Below are 21,517 nucleotides of genomic sequence, written 5' to 3' on the forward strand. Positions count from 1 at the left end.
CATGTCATAGGTCAACCTCCATCTGATGTGCTGACACTGTCTGCGATGGGTACAAATGCATACCCCTCAACAACACTAGCTTCCCATCTGGCCCCATGAACTCCTTCTCCAACTTATTCCAATCAGTATGTTATGAATATAATTCATAACAAAAAAATAAATAAAATAAATGTGAATATTAAATAATCAAATATTGATTATGTTAAATAGTCATTAAATTAAGTGAAAAGGCATGTCTAAAAGGCATGCCTAGTCACGAAAGGACACCTGCTTAGGTATATATATGTAGGTCCTTATTGTAACATTCATCACTTGTACATTTTTATATATAATAAATTATTATCGCAAATACCTCTTGTGTATTTTTATATTAAGTCAACAAGCTATCAATTTTGATGCTTCAGTGGTATCAGAGCCATGACGCACAATATAATCATGCAAGTCTTTGAACGTGTTCGCTACACAATGTGCCATTACGTTCACGTCCTGAATACGTTGAGCAGTTTGGTAAAATTCAAGAAGCATTTCAGCGATTAGAAAAATCATATGCCAAAATTAAAACATGTCTAAAGGAAATCGATAATAAGGAAGATAATAGCGACAATGAAGAAATGAAACAAGGTGAAGCAGGAAAAGAAGATGAAGCATTAGATGATTATAATGTTGAAGATGAAGATGTTGCAGAAAATGATCAAGATGATGATTCCGATGAAGCTGATATAAATGCAGATGAGGATTATCTTGAGAAACAAGGAGATGTACAATATCATAACAATGAAGAAGATGTTGTCAATGAAAAACCGTCATCCATGACCTCGAAGCAAGAGCAGGCTGTTGTAGATATTGATGATGAAAGGATATTAGATTTATCCTTGTTGAAAGAAGATGTCAATGAAAATCTGCAATTGGTGGCTCTTGAGAAAAAACAGGTTTTTGAAGATGTGAGGATTACTGATTATGATTCTAATAATAAAAGGGAAGTGAAAATGACTAATCCTGATAAAGGAGAGGTGGTTGCACAGGAATCTAAACTTACTAGTTCTCGCAGGCAGGCGAAGGAGTTATTTTTGAGTTAGACTTCATTATCTACCTCAACAGCTCCTTTAATGGTAGCCCTACAGAAGACAGTTAAAGTTGTTGATGGAGGGGCTAATTCTGCGCTAGCTATAGAAACAGTTCTGCATTCTTCATTGCCAGAGCCTGATTCTGCTGCCCATCCTTGTGGTTCATTTAGCAATCCCACAAAATGTGAAAAGGTACTATTGCCAAAGAAGTCATCAAAAAGCATGGTTAATGTTGTGGATACACCCTCCTTAAGGATATTAGGAGTTTCAACATCTGTAGATGAGATCACTGAAAGGGATATTTCTTCCACATTTCCAAATGTAGAGCTGAAAACCTCTGCAGTTTCCACTGTTTCAGAGTCTGGTTCAATGTATTTACATAACAAGTCACAGAATCCTGAACCGAGATTGGAGGTAGGAGAGAGTTTCATAAAAAAGGATCCAACTATTTCTACTATTTCTGATAATGCCTTTTCCAGTGATAGTATAGTTTTCCAAGAGGTTTCTAATAGAAAAATTGTAGAGGTTGTCATGCAAGAGTGGTACAGAACCATGAGTGACTTGCCAGCTGGGCTTCTTCAAGCTTTTGAAATAGGGTTGATAAGCTCAACTTAGATGGTCAGCAACTACAACCCTAGAAACCCAAGGAAAATCACTAAGCAGGGCATTTCGAGGAGTATTGGCAATCTATCATGGCATGGAATTTAAAATCTCAGACACCGAATGGAACTTTATATATGATGATGGTAATTTAGATAAGCAGATTGCTAAGGTTATCGGTGACGGTAAAGCCAATCCAGTGCATCAATACCGTCTCCGATATATATTGTTTCAGACGGCCAAATGTTTCTTTTCTGTAGGGGGACGGGATCCGGATAATGAAGACCATGTGTTACTGGCATGTGAAGAGAATATACTTCAGATATTTTTGCTAATTCTTGGAAATCGCTTGGCATCCTTGCTTAAGTGGTGTTTTATTTGTAACAAAAAGCTCCTTTTCACTATCTCCAGGTTATGTAACTATGGCAGAAAAATATGTTTTCTTGTGGGAGGTATTCCAATGTATACTGTTAGCAAGGTGTTACATAACATTATAAATGGAGCTAAAGCGTGGTCGTTGCTTATAAATGGAATTAGAAGATAGATGCCACTTATTCGTATTTTGGAAGCGAATCTTTCTACAGTTTCACTTACCAGAGCTCGTATCTCTGGGTTAAGTGCGGAAGGCGTTCGAAAGTTGGAGGAAAAGGCTACAGTAAGCGTGGAAACAAATCGTTGTGATGTCTGTAGGCTATGCGTGGAGCAGACGACCACCGGGAAAGGCCCACTGTCGGGGTGTGGCTCAGGGCGTGGAACGACCATCACAGGTGCTGAAAAACTACGTTGTCGTCGAGCGGGTGCAGCCGTTGTTGGTATCAGGTGCAATCGTGGCTTGTATAGGGGTCAACCGTCATGACCAGGGACCGATCAGCGTCGTAATCATTTAGCGTGAATACAAATTAAATCATGTTAATTTAATTTAATTGAAAACTATATAATATATAGATTATATATATATATATAACGAATATATTATGTAATTATAATTAACTAATTAATAGATTTTAATTAATTAAATTATTTAAAAAAATAAAATTTAGAGTTCTTAAAAAAAATCGATGACCCTCGATTCAAGACAGTGTTACCAAGCGAATTATACATGCAGAGGTGCCAATGGCGTTGAGTTACATGTACCGAGATGACAAATGCAAACTGAAGGAAACTGTAGACAATAAGCTTTGGAAACAAAGCTTCTGAAGGAATGGGTTATGTTATGAATATAATTCATAACAAGTAAATAAATAAAATAAATGTAAATATTAAATAATCAAATATTGATTATGTTATCTAGTCATTAAGTTAAGTGAAAAAGCATGTCTAAAAGACATGCCCAGTCACGAAAAGACACCTACTTAGGTATATATATGTGGGTCCTCATTGTAACATTCATCACTTGTACATTTTTATATATAATAAATTATTATTACAATACCTTTGTGTATTTTACGATATTAAGTCAACAAGCCATCAATTTTGATGCTTCACAGTACTAATTTGCCCCAATGAATAGAGCCACTAGACACCCATTAGCACGTTGGTGTCTGACACATCGACCACAAAGAAATGATCGGTCACTGAATAATTGCCCATAGTCACAGTTGAACTAGGGACATATCTAGTACACTACATGGTCCTATCTCTCGACACTAGAATTGAGAAACCCTCGAAGCCCTCCATGTGTATGCCTCTCTGCTCCACCATTTGCACACCAATAAAGTTGTGGGCAGCATCACTATCCACCAACATTGCCACGCGTTGTCCCTGCACTGTGCCTTTAATCCTCAATGTCAAATACTTGGGGACTCCCCTCAGTGAAGCAATGACTCCTCTAGTGGGTTGAAAAGGGTCTCCCCAAAGCGGGGGTGGTGGGCCTCCTCCACCTCCTCCAATAGTCTACAACTCACCGTCTCCTCCATCTGCCTCCTACTTAGCATCATCCTTCAGCTTGGTATCTGAGAACACCTCTATATAGTGTGCCTTGCCCTTGGTGCATCGATGCCTCGGTGCCCATGGCTCTTGACAGGTGAAGCACAACTTCCTCCTCCGGAGGTCTCTCCTAGTCTGCTCATCTCACTGCCCACACCCCTGAATCTCCCTCTACAATGGGAGTCTGATGTCTCTGCCTCTCTTTGAAAAAGTGGGTTGAGTGGATATTGGTGCTCTGGTCTTGGGGATTGCATCTTGCAAATCTAGGGTACGACTTACTACGTTCTGGAGAGTACTAGGTCTGCTCGACCTCACTAGCCCATGCAAGGGCTCAACTAGGCTCTCCACAAACAGAAAAACTCTCCTGGCCTCCGACAAGTCTGGCACCATCACTGACACCCTCAAAAACTCTGCTATGTAATGCTCTGGGTTGCCTGTCTGCTTGAGCTGGGTCAACTCTCTAAAATGTGCCTCAAGATCCCTCCTGTCAAAACGCTCCACAATCCTCCATGTGAATTCCTCATAAGAGGTCACACTGGCATGCCCTAAGGTAGATAATCCATGGAACCACCAATCATGGGCCTCCCCCTCTAAGTGCAAGGTAGCCATTTTAATGGCTTCCACCTTCGTCATTTGATTAAGTTGAAAGTATGTGTCTAGTTTCTCCACCCATGCCCTAGCAGTGCACTTAGTAGAGCCATCAAATGTGGGGAGGTACAACCTCCCAGCGATATGCTGTAAATCTGAGCTCTGCGTGTATGAGCCTCTCGATCCCTTGCCCTTATTTCCTTGTTTGAGCAAGAAATAATCCTTGAAGCTCAAGGCAGCTTGAAACTCCTCCCCTTGGGACTGCCACTCATGAAAGTACTCCCCCATAGGCATCTCGTCCTGACCCTGCAACTCCCTAACACCTGGAGCCAAGAACGTGGGTATAGTAGACCTAGTTGGTCCACTGTAAATGTGAGGGTGGCTCGTAGGGGAATGGTGGTCGAACTGATGGGATGCACCCGAGCTCTCTCCTCCTATGAAATCCCTATGGATGTCCCTGTTACAATTTTGTTGCTTAATCTCCTCCAACATCTCTTTCTGCCCCTTTGCCAGATCATTCAAAGCCTTCAAGAGGCTCTGGAAGGTTGCGTCCTCTTTGTTCCCCATGCTTGTTTCTTTCGTTCCCTGCTCAAGGACCTTCGGATCTGGGGTAATTTCTAACTCCCTTTCCCTGCTCCTGTACTGCTGCCTTCGATAAGTGATGTTTTGTCTGTCCTTTGGGGTCATAGAAGGGTTTTCTTCCACAACTGGGCCAAGATCAAGGTTTTGATACCACTTTAATATCCCTAATACGAAATAACAAGGAAATATACTAGCATGCAACACACCAATTTTAACCCATGCATAAACAACACAAAACACAGAAACTGCACCAAGCTGAGCCATTTTATTAAAAGAGCAATATGGAGTACAAATATATGGAGATAGATGAACCTGGGCTTGCTACAACAAGCAAGGAAAAAACCTAGGTGGAGATGAAGGCACCCAAGTGCTGAAAATGGCTCTGCTGCAAGGACTACACCCAACCAAATTTAACTGCTGCAACTGCTGGAAAAAAACTACTGATTTAGCCCTCCAAACTCCTACAAAAATTCAGCGAAATTAGCCACAACCTTTACACCTCAAACCCACAAAAACCCAGCAAGGGATTGGCCTACTTCCGGCTAGTCCGGAAAGCCCCAAAAATGCGCACTCCCTCTGCCTAGTGTATGCAAAACTGAATGAAGAATTATGTTTGAAAGCCCAAAATCCCCTCTATAAATCCCTCGAAGAGTTCCCTTGTGAATTCCTCTGACAAATTCCTCCAAACCCTGGTAGTATCTCCCCCTAAATCCCGCAGCTCTACACCATGTGCAAGCCCAGCCAGTGACCTCTGCGCACTTCCAAGAAGCACCAGAAATCCACCTCCAAACTCCCTTCACTTCAGACCCACAAAACACCCAAAAACTCCGGCAAATACCAAGGCAATCATGCTTCGAAAAGCCCAACAACCAATATGGCCAACAACTATTTATCCCAAGGATGCGTGCTCCTTCTTTTGTGCTTAGTTTGCTCCAATTGATGGCTGAATACACCTTTAAATCTCCCCAAAACAATGCTGAAATGTAGCAAGAGGATCCCCTAGGGTGGCACTCGAAGTCCACCAAAGGAGGTGAGATTCTCGCCTGGAAATCTCTTGTGTTGAACAACACAACGTTGAATTGGCTTAGCAGCTCAAGCAAACAAGGGCTCAATTCTCAAATTGGCAAAAGTCCCAAAATTAGGTTGTCTACCTCTATTTATCCTTGCTACCCTCCTCTCTCCATGTAGCCCCGACAAATCAAACTCCTTTCGCTCTCTTCCTTCCCACAAGTGTGAATTCTCCTAAGGGGTGTGAATTCCCTCTTGGGTTGCCCCCACATTCCACTTACTCTTTAATTTTGCCTCCTCTTCCTATGTTCAGAGCCTCTATCAAAACGTCAAGTGGGGTCCTCCTAACCCTCTTGTACCTAAGTCAAAACATGCCAAAAATATCAAAATTGTGCAAAAATGTATTACTTAGCAAAACTTGCTAAGTAGGAACATCACAGTCTCCTTGATAATTTTCCCTTCTTGCTAGCCTAAAGGAGACAATTAGGCAAGTAGACTAATGGCTTCAAGCTCAAGAAATGGGGGACATTACAAGAGAATAAAGCCAAGTTGAAATTCCTATAAATTGTTTAAGGGAGAAAATTATGCCAAATCAAATTAATTAAGGAAAAATCACTCAGGTCAAATTGGCTAAATTAATCCCACAATTATTTTTGTCTCATGTCAACTCAAAATTACTTCAGTTCAACTCAAGCAAAGGCCACTTAACTATATTTTCTTTAATCAGAGCTCAGTGAATTCAACCATGTGCATTAATGACCAATAATAGAAAATTTGACCTATCCTTCTCTTGGGAACGAATTGAAGGAGCAAAAAAAACTATATATATAGGTGGAAGGCCAACCTTCAATTTTCAATTGTCTTGAGCAACAACAAACCATACTTTCTTTTCTCCATTATTATTATCTCTCTATTCTAGCTCTTATTACTTTGTGTTTGGATAGTCATTGTATTGAAGTTCTGTAATAGTCATCTTGGTGCAGTGAACCTTTTGGCTATCACTGAATAAAGTTCAGTTTTGATCCACTCACTCTAGTTTGTTTGAAACTTTGATTCAATGTTATCTTCTGCAAATTATTAAGAGTTTTTCAGCTATTTGTATTAGCACACTCACTTAGATACGCTTTTTTCTTACAATATTTTTCATATAAAAGGCTGATTTGCGAAGGACCATTCGACATTTTAAACTGAAGAAATTTTCGCATTTGTTTGGCCACTAACTTTTTGGTCAAACAACATTTATTTCACTATTTTTTGAGTTCTTACTTGTAGATTTACAATTTAGAATAATAGGTAGAAAGACTAGGGACATCCCCTTGAGGTTGGCTGTAATGTCCACTTTGACTAAATTTCAATGGATTTTGGAACAATACCATATCATTTTTCTAAATATGGCAAGAGCACTTAAATTTTTCATAGGGACATTTCGTCAAACACATGGCAAGCATACAGTTTTCCAAATAGTTTGCAACACTTTGTCAAGTTCTTGTGCCAATGACTACCACAGGTGTAATTTCTCAAACATTTGTACATACAATATATGAAGGAACAACCCTAATTCAACTCAATTAAACCAGAAACAACTCAGCCAAATTTGATTATTTAGATATAGTATTACATGCCAATCTTTCTTGCCTGTTATTAAACCTCCAAAATTTGGCATGGTTTGGCTGAACAATAGGACCTCCACAAAGAAAGACACGACCTCTCCAAAAGAAAGCGACCTTTACAAAGAAATATGGCCCTGATAAAGAGAAACTCGGCTTCCACGAGCTGAACTTTGCCTCTACAAGAGAAAGTCGTCCCCCTCAAGAGAAATGTGGCCTTTGTAAGGTGAGATTTTCCCCCCTGCGAATTGGAACTCGTCCTCTACAAGATAACTCAGCTCCCAAAAAAGAAATACAACCTTTGCAAGAGAAACTTGGCCCCACAAGATAAATACGGCCTTTGCAAGAGAGAAATTTGTCTCCTCATGAACTAAATTGACTTCTACAAGAGAACTTGACCTCCACGAACTAAATTGACCTCTACAAGAGAAACTCAGCCTGTGCAAAACTTGGCCTCCACAAAACTTGTCCTCCATAATCGATTCAAACTCTAGTCATGAAAGGCTCGACTTACCTATTTCAGTCTCCAAGAGATAAGTCCTGAATTCCACAGAAATTTCAAGCCTCCGTGAATGAAAAATTCGACCCAGCAATTATTTCAGCTTGCCCTCAAATATTTTGGTCTCTAGGAAATCGACTTGGCTTCCACAATAAATTATATTCCCCATAAGTGATGAATTTGGCCCTGGTAATTATTTTGGCCTTCAAATATTTCGACCTTGAGGAATGATCATTCAACCTCCTCTGAGATAATTCGACTTTGGTAGATAAATTTGGCTTAAATAAAATTTCGACCTCTACAATAATCTTTCCAAACAATTTGACCTCTCTTTGTGAGCTTGGTCTCTTCACATTATTTTCGACACCGAATATACTTTGGCCTCAATGAGTAGACCTGTTGCAATGATGACACGATTTTCCTTTAGCTCCCACAACCACCTGGTAATTTTACTCCAGTGCATGGTTCTTAAGCCTGTAAATAAGTTTCTCCAATAAGTGTTTGTGAGAGGATTTGTGTGATCCCTCCTCCTTTGATCTAAATCACAATTGAGAGATCTAAAGTGATCCTTCTTTGTCGATTGGTTAGGGTGTATCATTGGAACACCAAAATCAATATGGTCAGATCAACTACGCTGGATCTCAGAAAACCAAGACTACACTCTACTCAAGTTTGCACCCAACCTTGAAGCTCCACGAGCTCTCAAATCAATTAACAAAATCAATATCCTAATCAACATCCAACTTATCCAAGAGTGAGCTCCAGTCTTCTTTTATTATCTAAACACCATGGTTATCTCTACACATTTTTGCAGATTTTTGGCTAAGGAAAAGGACCGAGCAGTTTCGACTTGGGAAACACGGCTACATATGGTATCTCGCTTCAAATTGCAAGTTGTCTCTCAACTCTGGTCGATAGCAACCTTGTAAGCGTTGTTCCACGAATTGGTACAACACTCGACCTTCCTTTTATGACTGCAATCACCTTGATATGCCTTCGCTCAGATGATAGTGGCATACTATGCAGTTGTATACTTGATTCCTTCGATCAATTTCAGTCTATCACCCTTCCGTCAATTTCCACAGATGAGCATGAAAACTTGTCCAACACTGCTATGATAGCATGAAACTTCGCCTTTCTTAGCCCTTCTCAAAAACTCATCCTTGGCTCCCGCCTTTGGCCTATTGAATGGAAATAATCTAACCAAAATTATATGATGCTCCCAAGATGATGTTCACGGCCCTTGAAAATTGTAATGATTTGGCTTCGCCCCTTTCAAAGATGCCCCCAACCATGCAGATTGGTTATGGTTGAAAATTAAATCGGCTTGCAACATAGCAATTCCTTGCCCACTTTAAAATAATAAACCTTTGAATTAAATTTTGGCCCCCTCCTTTGAAAAATTAGACTCGGCCTCCTTCGACTATGATTACAGCCCCTTTTAATTCACCCTAAAAAATAATACACCACATTTTTTGCCAAACAAATACTTAACTTGATACGGTCTTTTTGAATGCGTGCGCTCACCAAATTGTCAAACTTTTATTATACCAACAACAATTTGCCAGTGATTTTGTAGGGCAGGGCAGTTTCTACAAGTGTGACAAATTTGCAACATAAACTCTGAGCATAAAGAGAAGGCAAAAAGGAACAATGGAAAAGATAGTCCAAAAGAAATCAAAGCTAGAGCTGAAGACGCTAATGGTTACATAAGGACAGAGGAAGAACAAGATGCAAGTGCTCGTAGAGCACAGGAAATAGAACACAAAGAAAGACAGGACATGAAAACAAACTTTATTATCAAGGGAATAAGAGATTATGGGAAGAATGAAAGTACTCTCAATTTGACAAGAGACTTTTTGAAAGAGAAACTACATTGGAAAGGGCAAATTTGCCAAGCAAGAAGGGTTGGGAGGATATGTGAAGAGAGACCTCGACCCATAAAATTCACCATGGAAAACGTACAAGACAAACACCAGCTTTTGGGCAAAAAGAAACTCTTGAAAGGCTCACACTTCTCCCTCGATGAAGATTTAACCAAAAAACAACAAGAGGAGAGAAGGGACGAAGTGGAGAAAATTAGAACAGCAAGAAATGAAGGGAAAAGAGCATGGTTGTACAATGGTAAAGCCGTTATTGCAGTGTTTGGGCCTCCAAGCAAAACAGGGCAGCAAGCTGGCAGTAAAGAAAAAAAAAGAATTCAATAATAGGGACGAAAACAACAAGACCAGCATGGATGAAAAGGAGTGAAGACTCAAATTTGAGTCTTATGTACCAAACTGTGTAGCAGTCAAATCCTACCCATGTCTACCTAAGTTTAGTTTCTTGGAATTGTAGAGGTTACCCTTGGAGGAGGGGACCTAGGTTAGGGCCTATTGCGGAAGGTAGAGACATAATTTGTCTCATGGAAACTCATGAGCATGATGGTTGCAAAACTCCCGTGTTTGACAGTTATTTGAAGTTGGCAGTTTGGAACAAGGTAGCAGAAAATGGCAAAGGGTATGGGAGAATACTAGTTTTAGGGAAAGAAAAAGAAGGTTGTCACATTCAGTTAATTAAAGAAGATGCAAATAAACAATATTTATGGTTGAAAATATCAGAGAATAAGAATCACATAAAAATTGCAGTATGCTATTTTGCCCCTCGAGTCTCAAAAACTTACAAAAATAAGGGGCTTGACAGCAAGGATCCGTATGCAGCTTTAAAACAAGATATTGTCGTGTATTCTCAACAGGGAGAAGTTCTTTTAATGGGAGATTTCAATGCTAGAACAACAAATAATCAAGCTAGCATTCTTTGTTGCAAAGATGATAAAAATCCTATTTGGCTCACTGAAGAGGTGAATCCCCAATGGGAGAGGTGTTCAGAAGATGACAAAGTTAGCAATCATTTTGGAGAGGAGTTGCTTACACTGTGTGGGGCTTTCAACTTAATTATTTGCAATGGTCTAGATAGATGGAAAAGGTCTGGGAACTTCACTTGCAACACATACAATGGGGCAAGTGTCGTTGACCATGTGATGTGTTCACAAAGCTTGATAGAAAAGATAGACAAAGTTGGTATTGGAGAGCATATTTGGAACTTAAAATCAGACCATAACCCAATTTATATAGGATTATCATGGTTAGAAGAAAGGTAGCATAGGAGGAAAACCCAATGCTCTTGACAATCACTATCAAGGGACAAAATTCTTCTAACACAAGAAAATTGTACTATCTTCAAGACAATGTTAGAGAGATTAATTCGGAAGGAGAAAACTAGTTTCAAAAGCTTCAACAGTTATGAGTTAACAAATATAATTCAAAGTGCACTTGAGAAGTGCAAAAGAGCAAAAATTAGGAAATCAGAATCAAATTGATTTCCTGTAAATGCTTGGTTTGATGAGGAATGCAAAATGGCAAGGAGAACCTTGAAAAAGGAAGGAAAGGAGAAGATGAATGTAAATTTATATAAGCAGATACTAAAAACGAAAAAAGATGAGTGCATGCAAACAAGGAGAGAAGAGTTAATATATTTAAGCAAGAATAATCGAAAGCTTTTCTGGCAGGAACTACAACTAAGGAAGAAGCAAAATGAAAATAATATTATATCCAATCAATGGTTTGAATATGCAAGGAAACTCTATGAGAAAGAATCTGAGGCGGAGCACCCCCCAGCATCAACACAAATTCAAAGATCTTCACATTACAGGAGGTGGAGAATGGAATTAAGAACGTGAAAACAAGGAAGGCAAAGGACTTGGTTGAACTTCAAGCAGAGTATCTAAAATGGGAAATGAACGCTCTTGCACCGCACATCATGGAAATATTCAACAACATCATTCAACAAGGATTCCCAAGAGACTGGACAACTAACCTAGCAATACCCCTTTTTAAAAGTGGAGATATTAATAATCCATCCAACTATAGAACAATTATGATCAATCCTTTGTTTGCAAAGCTTTAAGGCAACATGGTAGAAGACATAATTAGTAAGTGGGCAGAAGTAAAAGAAAAGAGGGCAAGAGGAAAAGCAGGTTTTAGGCCAAAACATTCTACAGTGGATCATGGTATCACATTGAGACACATTGTTGAAAAGGTTTGGGAGGACAAAGAAGAAGTATTTTGCTGCTTTGTTGACTTCAAAAAATCATTTGACATAGTCCCTAGGGATAAGTTGTGGCGTAGAATGGAAGAAATTGAAATTCCTGTGCATTATAGAGCCGTTGTCCATAGACTTTATGAAGAAGTGAAAGTCAAAATTAGAACCTCAGCAGGTATTTCAAAAAGCTTTAGAAGTGACATTGGAGTCAAGCAAGGTTGCTCTCTATCCCCTACTCTTTTTGGTCTATATATTGATAAATTGGAAGAGTGGCTAAATCTGCAAGGTGGAGATGGTGTTCGGTTGGGGGAGTTCGTGATAAAGCTTCTTTTATATGCTGATGATATTGTATTGATTTCTAAATCGGCCCATGGATTGCAAATGCACTTATATGTCCTTGAGCATTTTTGTAGAGCAGTGGGAATGCAAGTCAATACTAGCAAGACCAAAATAATGATTTTTTCTAATAAAAGGAAGCAAAGCTAGCATACTTTCTTCTTTGAATACAACATTCTTGAATAAGTAAATGAGTACAAGTACCTTGGGATTGATTTCAACAACAAACTCAATTGGGAGGACTGCAAAAAGAAGAGAATTTTAGGAGGGTAGAAAGCATTATATGCTCTTCAAAACAGATGTAGAGAGGCAAAGTTATGGAATTGGAAAATGATTAAAGTGCTTTTTGGACTCCTAGTTTGTCCAGTGATGCTATATGGGTGTGATATATGGGCTAGTAGCACTCCCATCTCAAAATACAAACAAATTGAGAAAATCCAAAAATGCTTGATCATGAGCAAGTTCAAAATAAAAAGTTCAGTACCTTCTAAGATAATGTTGAGTGAAACAGGAGCAACTCCCATTGAAGCAATTGCTATGGTGTGACTCATAAGATATCAAAAAGAATTGAGCAAATGAGAGTAGGTAGATGGCCTAATGTTATCTTCAGTGAAGGCATGAGAGAAAGAAAGAAAACATGGATGAAACAAAACTACACATGGATGCAAAAATGGAATATCTACCTCAATGCCTATCCCACAAATAGCAAGGAGCTAAAGGATTTTGTTATGGAGAAGTTTCGTAAAAAGGTATGGGGAAAAGAGTTGGGTAGAAAGAAGAAATATTGCATTGAGAAATTCAACCCTACGTGTGATCTACAACAAAAAGAGTTCATTGGAGTTAGCATTTCGTGGAGGGAAAATGTTCTTATTGCTCAATTAAGGACCAACTCACATCAACTTCAATGTGAAACAGGACGGTGGAAAAGGCCTAAAGAAGCTTGGGAAGAACGGGTGTGTACATTTTGCACATCTGGGGCTGTGGAATCAGAAAAACATTTCATTTTGGAATGTGATGCATTCAAAGACATTAGAGAAAGTTATGAGAACATGTTAGCATCAATTTCTTGGCATTGTCTTTTTAGCGAGGGGATTGTCGGAAGGTTGGGCCAGCTCATCAACAATTTGAATCGGAAAATGATTGAATTGTAAAAAGAGAAAAACAGGGAACTAATGGTCTCATAAACTATTTTTAGTCTCATGGACCTTTAAATATCATTTCATTGCAATAAATCCTCAAGGTAGCAGGATGCACAACTTTGATACCAATGTAATATCCCAAACTCAAATTTTTGCAACTTCTCAAAATTTAACTCAACAAATGCTCCATATAAAATTTCCATTCATTAACAGAACATTGCCATGTAAAATTCAACAACATAGAACAACAAAATAACAACATAATGAGCAGAAATAATCTCAACTTTATTTATAATATATATAAACTGGGGGTTTTACATGCTGAAACAACTGATATAGCTGAGATAGAACTGGCCTCAAGAATCTGCTCCAATGTTGCACTGATCCTCCTCCAAAACTAAAATGAACTGCCACTTCTAAGCTCTCTTGTGAATTCTGGATGAATTCACCAAGGGGAGATGGGTACTCACCCAATCTCACTAAATCACCCGAGGGTTTCCGTCTTGGGGCTACAATGAAGTAGAGAACTGAATTCTCAAACCTCTCATGTAAGAAGAAAGATCAAATCCAAGATGTCCTCTAATGGCCACCTCTTCCTCTTTTTATAGATCTGATGGACCCCTCTAGAAGCTCCTATTTTATTATTATTTTAATCATTGAGCACATTTTTCTCAATTAAAATATCTTTTTTAATGTGGGAAAATGATAAGTTGGCCACCATACCTCCTCAAGCCACTGAAAATCACATCTAAACATCCCATCATATAAATCTTCTCGTTCCTGTTCCAACGAGTTATTACACTAAGGTGTTCTGTCAAGTATTCCTCTCGGAATGTCACCTTAAGCATAATTAATAGAGTTAGGCACAATAATAACCCCATTTTACAGGAATTATCAAAATGGAATGGAACGAGAAACAAGTTATGCGAAATCAATCCTGATGATGGAATATGGCAAGCGAACTCCTCCAATCCCCATAAAATGTCTTTAAAAGCCCCTGGGCCTGCTGGTGAAGTAAACCTGCACCTGTGACCTGTCAACCCCCAACTCTGAAAGTCCATCCTAACCATGCTACCAGAAAAAGGAACATCACATCTCCTGTGTGCTTTGCTTAGCGCCATGACCGGACCTTGTTGAGGCTGCTAATATGTTGAAATTGTAACTAGTATCGATCTTCATAATGTATACAGTATATTGTTCATTTGTACAATTATTATCAATCATATTTTTACATGCTTGGGTCAAAATAATTTTGTTAAAAGCCTGGGTTACATGCTCAAGAAAGAATAAATTATTTATATTTACAAAAGAAAAAAATTGAATTTTAAAAGTGAATTTTTTGTGTCCCCAAGTTGACCAAGTCGGCCCTCCCAAAGACAAGTTGGCTCAGTTATTAAAGGTACCTATTCAGCTAAGGAAAACACTATATATTGGCACCTGTACTCCACCATTTCAATCCAATTCGCATCTCGTCTGTGGCGGACAAAAATAGATCTGTCTGAGGCACTTATCTTCTGTGGTATGTGAGCTATATGAGGCACAATCTTCTGTTATATGCGAGTTGTCTGCAGCACATAAATCCCATGGACTGAGGTTGGACTATAGGCCGAATTTTGGTCCTATTGAAGGCAGACTGATGGCATCTTGTGGACAGACTTATGAACTATCTTGTAGCAGACTTCATGTGGACTGTTGTTGAGATTTGATGGAGGGCTGACTTGGCACTTGGAGGATTAGCTATGAAGGTACTATTGGTTAGTTTGTCTATGACTTAGATTTCTTTCTTGTTGACAAGGATTTTATAAGGAAAAGATTGTTAAGTTTTCCCCTCGTTGGTTTTACCCTGGCCATTGGCCTAATATCGGTTGTCTCGTCTCTTTGTGCATTATGACCTCTACTTTCTTTATACTTGCATAATTGAATGTATAATTGCTTGATGACATAATTAAATGAAGTGAATGCAACAAGGAAACACACACACACACACACATATAAGTCACAATTAATTATCATGATCTGAAATTCTAGCTTGCAAACGAATTTCAACATAATCCGCACACTAACAAACTCAACATGTCATTTTGTGGGAGTTGAACATGGGTGGGGAGGATAACAATCATTTCTCCCAAAGACTTGAGATAAACCTAAATGACTATATATATATATATAGTCATTCCTCCCAAAGACTCAAGATAATCCCAATTGACTCTACAGATAGATACATAGATGTATATGTGTTTATGTATTTGACATATCCTAACCAGATCATATCCCGATTTATTGAAAATATGCCATATTTGTTTCAGATACAATATCTGTTTTTGCTTGTGTACATGTATCCATCCAACCTAGGTTAGGTTTAAGGGTTTTTGTCAATAGAAGATGCTACGAATATCTCTATTAGTTCTTGCCTTGATCCCACTGCATTCTTACCAGCAATAAGATAGACAAGCAAATTATAATTTTAATTATATGTTTTTCTATATAACATAAGCAATGTTATATCATTTCTCCAAGGAAAACCTCATGGGATTCCCCACTCTCAATCACAATAGCGGTTGGTAACCCAGCCAGACTCATCTAGACTTGAACCTCAGCCAGAGTAGAACCAAAGAACTCACAGTGAAATCCACCTTGATAGTCTGTTCGAACCAATTAAGCTAACCCACTAGGCTGAGAGAGAGAGAGGGATTAAAATGTCCATAAGGTCAACCAGTTGTACAATATTATATAGTATTAATATTAACGGGGGCAAAGTTAATGGATTCCTTAAAGTTAAAACTACCCTACTTACTAACTCATAAAAGCAATTAAAATTGCAGGAAGAGAGGAAGGATTTTCATGGTGTTCAGTTAGACTAGAGAGAGAGACAACAAAAGGAGGAAACATCTGTCAGCATAGAAGCAAAAATACAACCATACCAGCCCTCTCAAAAGACTTTCTGCTAGGCATTAAAGATGGATCCATACCCCACATTCTTTGAAATTGGCTGACCTGAATACAATAAAGCAAGTATTAGTAAATGCACTGAGATGAAGACCAAAATAAATAATCATAAGAAATATGTGTTCATATAAATATCTCAAACATAAATGGAAGAAAACAAGATTTGCATTAGAAAAAGGAAAATAAAGGTGTCTTAGTACTAGTCTGTGACTCTCTTGTTTATCAACAACAAAGATTGAGTCTGTAAAGCTTTATCAAGTTATCAACGACAAATATTTATCTGGACTTATATATTGCAATAACAATCTATACCCAGAACATCAGTATTTGACAAATCAAAAGAATGTCCAACTCACCTCCTGTTTCAGATTTTCTATGCTATCCCAGTACCCTTTAGGTTTCCGATCCTTATAAGCAAGTGAGAGATTCATAAGAGATGCAATATTTCTAAAACCACCCATACGAGTAATAGCTTTCTCAAGATCTACACGGCCATGTAGACGAAGGTGCTTTCTCATAGGCATAAAACCTTCCTGCCCATACTCTGCAATGAACTTAGAAAGCTCAGATTTCAATATATCAATGTCTTGTTGAAGACCTAGCACCTTTGGCTTTTGTTTGGTACGTTTATCACCAGGAACATTCAAACCCTTTGTTGTCTCATCTCTTCTTGGCAAATTTGAATCTTTAGCACCATATTGATTTTGAGCCCATAGGCCTTTTTCATAAGTACTTCTTGTTGAATGATTCATATCAGCATTCTCCTTAATTTCTACACGGTCACGTATAGCACACAAATTTGATGGAAGATCTTCATAAATAACCTGAAAACCAGAAAATTATATATTATATTGCACTCAATGAAATGAATAGAGGGTCAATAATGATTTAAATATGAATACAAATCCAAATGCAAATTTTCTGAGCCTAATACCATAGTAGCATGGAGTTACACCCCAAAATTCACAAGAATATAATCTTCTAAATGTTCCATGGTTTGGTTAGTGGCATTGACCTGGCCTTTAGGTTGTCATCCTTCCACCAAATCACAGGATCATATTTCTATAATAAATTTATAAACTTGGACAGTTGGCTCCCCTATCTAGGCAGCTAAAGCCCACACAATTAGCCTATATCATTGTGAGTGATTCTGGTTTTATTAGAACAAATTACTATTGCAGCTGCTGCAGTGGTAGTATCACCAAGTTTTATAACAGATACAAAGGGCCACACTCTGAAGAATAGGCAGCAGCAGAAAAATTTCCTTAGGCTGGAACAAACAAAAACTATGATGAGAGAGATTCTTAATTAGCATAGACATGTGTAGATTTGGGGTAGCATCGGATGTGCTCTAGCCACGAAATTTGGTGAAGAGGTTGGGGCACATGAGTTCTCCAATACCCAGAAAGGATTTGGGCAGATTCTAAACAGATAAGGAGATATCAAAATAATTAATATTTTTAATGGAGTCCCTAAGTCTAAACTTAGGGAAAATAAAATATTAATGTGTATTAATATGAATCTGTGTTAGAATGGTCCAAAAGACATGGATCAAGCTAGATCTAATCTTAGCTGTTGATTAGGGATTTAATCTCGGTCGTTCAGATGTCAACAGGGAAAGTATAAGAGGAGGGTTGAGAGTCACTTGGAGAACACACCAGAGGATTAGTGATTCTATTCTCTAGAGCGGGGTTTGCTAAGAGAGATAGAATCAGTGATCGAGAGAGCAGCTGAGAGGCGTTGAGTACAGAGAAACAGAGAAGGCAGAGATTGTGACAGGAGAGCAGCACAGCAGCCAATGAGGGTGACGCAAAGCCAGCAAGGGCTCACACAGGGCCACGCAGAGGCAACCAAGTGTTGCACAGAGCACCAGAGGGGCCAGCGCAGCTGACATAGAGGCTCCCAGAGCTGACGCAGGGCCGACGCGGGCCTAGAAAGGCTGACGTAGGGCCAGCGTGAGACAAAGAGGGGCTGATGTAGTCCAGATTGGGCAGACGCTGGGGTTGCAGGAGCAGTTTTGTGCTGAGGAGCTGCCCGAAGGGTTTTCCAGGGTTTCAACCAGGAGATTTCTCTCAAACTGTGAGGTATAGCTGCTAAGGAAATTCTCTATTGGATAGGCCAGTTTCGGCACCCAGATTGTACTCTGATATTGCTTAATAAGAAAGCCCTTAGATAGCTGCACTGGTTTTCCCGCATTGGGTTTTTCCGGGGACATTGGTCCAAAAATAATGGTGTGGTGTTTGTTCTTGTTTCTTTTAGTTTTAATCTGTAATATGTTGAGCATACACTAGTGTTTATTTTCAGTATTTACTTTGTAAATAACTTGTTAAGGAAAAATAACAAGTAGCTAGGAATAAATCAGATAAAGTGCTTGGAGGGTTTCTAAGCTAAGTAAACTTAGAAACTTCAACATGGTATTAGAGCGTGATTGTAGATCACAGGAGGACTAAAAGACATCAGTCGAGCAGAGCAATAGCAGCAAAAAACAGCTGTCCCAACGTGACAGAAGTTATTTCTAGCAGCACAGAAGCCAAGAAGTGTGACGCAGAGCCAACCAGAGCCACGCAGACGAAGCCGAGAGCTGCGCAGAGCCTCTGAGAGACCAGTGTTGCTGACGCAGAGGGCCAGAGGGTTGACGCAGGGCATCCCAGGGCTGACGCAGACCTGTCTGGGGTGACGCAGAGCCAGCGTGAGGCAGAGAGGGGCTGACGCAGTTCATAGAGGCAGTTGTTGGGGTCTAGAAGGCTGCAGGAATATTGCAGAGTGGAGCTATTGAGGTATTGTAGTCAGAACAGTGCCTGACAGAGCAGGGCCATAGGAGTTGTTACCGAGGGTTTCTAGTCGAGGAACCTGGATCAGCAGTGCAGTTGCACAAGACGATCAGAGTAGGGGACAACTCGACAAGCAGCAGAAGGATTTCCAGGAGGGAAATCAGGGCTCAGAGGGAGTCCAGAAGAGAACTTGCAGACGTGAAGTAGAGACTCAGAGGAGTCAAACAAAGAACTTCCAGGAGGGAAGTAGAGGAGCATCATGGCACTTCATGGGGTAAGAGACTAGGATAGACTGGATGGAGCATCGAACTTCGCAGTCTGGAAGGCCAAAATCTTATTAGTGCTAGACAGGAATTGTGTCAAGAACTTCGCCTTGAAGACAATAGCTATCCCAATCGACCCAAATGATAATGACAAGTACGAAGAGACGATGGCGAGGGCCAAGTGCATTATCCTTGATGGGGTCAAGGATCATGTGGTACCACATATAGCCAAGAAGGAAACGATAGTTGAGATGTGGGAGGCTCTCAAGAACCTGTACCAGCATACTTCTGTGCAGATAAGAATGTTGCTCGAGAACCAGATGAGGTCGTATCAGATGAAGAAGGGTAAAACGATTGACTCCTTCCTCGGAGGACTGAATGAGATTAGAGATCAGTTGACTGCTATAGGAGCGACACTGGATCAGGAGCTTATGGTGAGGACAACCCTGAATGCTTTCTCAGAAGAGTGGGAAGTGTTTGTCTAGAGCATCTTGGCAAAAGGACTCTCCTACCTTGGGACGAGATGTGGGCAGCTCTTCGCCAGGAAGAGATCAAACGGTAGTCAAAGACAGGTAGCAGCAGCAAAGGGATCAAGGTCAAGCAGGAGGAGGAGGATGTGGCCCTAGCATCTAAGGGAAAGCAGGAAAAGCGGAAGAAAAAAGATCTCTCCAAGATCAAGTGTTTCCACTGTGGGGAGATGGGTCATTATGCGACCCAGTGCCCAAGGAAGAAGAGTAAGGGAGAGTCTTCGGAGACTAAGGCAGCACTAACACGGGCAGAGAAGGAAGTTTTGACAGACGATGACTGTGCCATTAGTGCACACGCACCACTTGAGCGGAAGTGGGGAGACATCGAGCTGTAGTTAGACGGACTAAAGGCGATGAGGGGCAGGATCCTTGACGTTCCCAGTCTCTTGGATTAGACCTCGCTACGGGAGCTCCGACGAGGAGTAGCAAGACTGGCTGGGTGGGTAGAGACGGATGCGGATGGGGCGACAGAGAGAGCTACAGTGCAAGAGTCCCAAGACAGCGCAAAGCTAGCAGGCTATAGTAGTGCGAGAGCCACAAGAGTGTTTCACCAATGCAGGATGGCATAGAGAGGTGGGCAACATGCGAGATGCAGGGAGTTGTTGCAGCAGTGCAGAGGTCAGAGAGGGAGCACTTGTCAGCGGCAGAGGGAGTTTTAGCATCAGTGGGTGTCTCTAGCCCAACAAGGAGGTCAGTTGGGAGATCAGTTACTTACTTCTCAGTAACTGAATTGCAGTGCAGCAGTGGGCAGCACGATGCAGCATGATGAGAGGAGATGCAGTGCGGATGCAGTGTTGGGAGAAAGGACTAGCAGTAGCACAGATGCAGAGGGAGATGTCGTACAGATGCAACAGTGGTAGTGGCAAACCATGGGCAGCAGTACAGGAGGCAGTAGTGCGGAGGACGTTGGGCAGGAAGGCCTACCATCAGCACAAGTACCGATGCTGGATGATCAGAGTAATACTCAGTGAGGAGTATTGCTAGAGCAGAGTCCTCGCTAAAAGGGAGTGTTGATTTGGGGTAGCATCGAATGTGCTCTAGCCACGAAATTTGGTGGAGAGATTGGGGCACATGAGATCTCCAATACCCAGAAAGGGTTTGGGTAGATTCTAAACAGATTAGGAGATATTAAAATAATTAATATTTTTAATGGAGTCAGACGTGGATCAAGCCAGATCTAATCTTAACCATTGATTAGGGACTTAATCTTGGTCGTTGAGATGTCAACAGAAAAAGTATAAGAGGAGGGTTGAGGGTCACTTGGAGAACACACCAAAGGATCAGTCATTCTATTCTCTGGAGCGGGGTTTTCTAAGAGAGATAGAATCAGTGATCGAGAGAGCAGTTGCGAGGCATTGAGTACAGAGAAACAGAGAAGGCAGAGATTGTGCCGGGAGAGCAGCGCAGTAGCCAAGGAGAGTGACGCAGAGCCAGCAAGGGCTCACGCAGGGCCACGCAGAGGCAGCCAAGTGCTGTGCAGAGCACCAAAGGGGCCAGCATAGCTGACGCAGAGGCTCCTAGAGCTGACGCAGGGCCTCCTGGGGCCGACGCAGGCCTAGAAAGGCTGACGCAGGGCCAGCA

The 21,517-nt window shown here is 40.4% G+C and overlaps 1 protein-coding gene across 7 annotated transcripts in view; it reads right to left on the reverse strand.

The window, feature by feature from the left end:
• LOC149167927 (uncharacterized) overlaps positions 1 to 21,517 on the reverse strand; it is a 451,255-nt gene that overhangs the window by 73,188 nt on the left and 356,550 nt on the right. For 4 of the 7 annotated variants that reach the window (XM_089433245.1, XM_089433241.1, XM_089433244.1 and 1 more), the window contains 2 exons: positions 16,732 to 17,199; positions 16,351 to 16,423 (listed from right to left, as the gene is read on the reverse strand). In XM_089433245.1, the coding sequence (XP_089289371.1) occupies positions 16,351 to 16,423; positions 16,732 to 17,199 (541 nt within the window). Of the gene's footprint in view, positions 1 to 16,345; positions 16,424 to 16,731; positions 17,200 to 21,517 lie in introns of all 7 variants that reach the window. The other 3 variants (XM_089433243.1, XM_089433246.1, XM_089433247.1) reach the window with 3 other exon arrangements.

The sequence above is a fragment of the Pinus tabuliformis genome, chromosome 5_1, assembly GCF_031772625.1.
Source record: "Pinus tabuliformis cultivar Carrire ecotype Pingquan chromosome 5_1, CPIR1, whole genome shotgun sequence".
Lineage (NCBI taxonomy): Eukaryota > Viridiplantae > Streptophyta > Pinopsida > Pinales > Pinaceae > Pinus > Pinus tabuliformis.